General features: G+C 46.9%; 1 protein-coding gene across 1 annotated transcript in view; it reads right to left on the reverse strand.

Annotated features, from left to right (window-relative positions):
• The window catches only part of LOC102680488 (tyrosine-protein phosphatase Lar), a 30,346-nt gene that overhangs the window by 4,610 nt on the left and 23,871 nt on the right, over window positions 1-1,865 (reverse strand). Inside the window, exons 12-15 of the mRNA XM_031514401.1 lie at window positions 1,157-1,296; window positions 870-1,090; window positions 340-506; window positions 1-266 (exon numbers count right to left, since the gene is read on the reverse strand). Coding sequence (XP_031370261.1) covers window positions 1-266; window positions 340-506; window positions 870-1,090; window positions 1,157-1,296 — 794 coding nt within the window. The remainder of the gene's footprint in view (window positions 267-339; window positions 507-869; window positions 1,091-1,156; window positions 1,297-1,865) is intronic.

Here is a 1,865-nt window from a genome sequence, read left to right on the forward strand (position 1 = left end):
CGTCGTGTTCCGGTTAATCGTGGTCGAGTGATCGTTCTTCTTGTTGAATTGGACGTCGTAACCGATTATCTGGCCGTTCCTGTGCTCTCGGAGAGGCATGTCCCACGTTACGCACACGGTGTCCGGTGTTTGGAAGAAGTAGGATAAATTGGTCGGGGCGCCGGTGNGTAATCCTTCGGGGCTGAACCAGTATCGCACGGTCTCCTGGCCGAACCCGATCGCGTTCTGCCCGGCCACTCTGAACTCGTAATCCACGCCTCTCTCCCCTGCGGAAGAAGGAAAATCGAGGGAATCGGCCGATAATTCGGGGATCGAGAATCGAAGGGGATCGAAACTTACCGAGATCGGTGATTTTATACGTGTGTTGGTGAATATCTTGTATAAACTCCTCCTTCAACGTTTGATTCTTAATCCCGTATCTTATCCTGTACCCCAATAGATCGCCGTACGTTTGCGTGGGTTGCGACCACTCGAGCTCCAGCAGCTCGGGATCTCGGGACAAAACTCTGGAAACGCGATCGATGACATCGAATCGGACCGAATCGAACCGAATCGGACCGAATCGAACCGAATCGAACCGAATCGGACCGAATCGGACCGAATCGGACCGAATAGAACCGAATCGAACTGAATCGGACCGAATCGGACCAAATTGAACCGAATTGGACCGAATAGAACCGAATCGAATCAAACCGAATCGGACCGAATAGAACCGAATCGAATTGAACCGAATCGGAGCGAATCGGACCGAATCGAACCGAATCGAACCGAATCAAACCAAATTGGACCGAATCGAACCGAGTCGAACCGAAAGATCGATTCGAAGGGGAAAAATTCAAAGATACAAAGGAAGAAAGAAAGGTACGTACTTTACGTTAACGTGAGGCCTGTTGGGCACACCTCCGGGAGTTCTGACGTGAACCGGCGGCGAACGATCGCCGTCTCCCTTTCTTGTCAGAGCGGCCACTTGTACCGAGTATCTGGTGTCGGGTTGCAACCCTGTAATGTTCACTTCCAGCACGCCTTCGTGCACGTCGCGTCGTATCGGCTCGTTCAACAGATCCTTCCCCTGGAAAACGAAACGAAACATCTATCCATCTCCCTAGTTCGTTCCGCGGAGAATCGGGGCAATCGATCCACCAAAGGTGCTCCTCACCTCTTCCCTCACTTCTTGCACGTGTATGTGATAACCTCTGATCACGCCGTTTTGCTCTTTCGACTTTGGCGGTTTCCATTCGACGTGTATCGCCGTCGAATTGATCGGCGTCACTTTCACGTCTTGAGGATCACCCGGCACTGGAACGCAATCAACGGTTAATTCGTGCACTTGAAGGCACCAAGCCTCTGTGTCGCACACACGCTCGCAATCGCACGCTCACGTACGCAATCGTCACGGTCACACTGAGAAAGAAGGGGCAGGGAATTAAACGATATGATAGAAAAACCTGAAAAAAAATATAAATAAATAAATAAATAAATGAATAAACACAACAAGTTTAACCGAAAAATTAAAAACAAACGAAAATATCGTTATCATTTATGCGGGGATGAATCCGTGTTGTCTGTCCAAACGGAACGAAGAAGCGGCTAAGAAACACAGGTGTATAGGATGAAATATAAGTGCATGCATATTTTCTCCAAACGAACAGATACGAATAACGCAAAGTATGGATACTTTACTGCGGAAACGTAAATATAACGATAGATATTTTGTCTGCTGTTCGATCGGTAATCGGTCCGTTACGAAACGTTCGTCGTTCGTCGTGTAATAACGAAAGAAAAGGAGTGTAGCAAAAGTAGCGAAAAAAGAAAAAAAAAAAAAAAAAAAAAAAAAAAAAAAAAAAAAAAAAAAAAAAAAAAAAAAA

Source organism: Apis dorsata, unplaced genomic scaffold (assembly GCF_000469605.1).
Source record: "Apis dorsata unplaced genomic scaffold, Apis dorsata 1.3 scaffold_991, whole genome shotgun sequence".
Classification (NCBI taxonomy): Eukaryota; Metazoa; Arthropoda; class Insecta; order Hymenoptera; family Apidae; genus Apis; species Apis dorsata.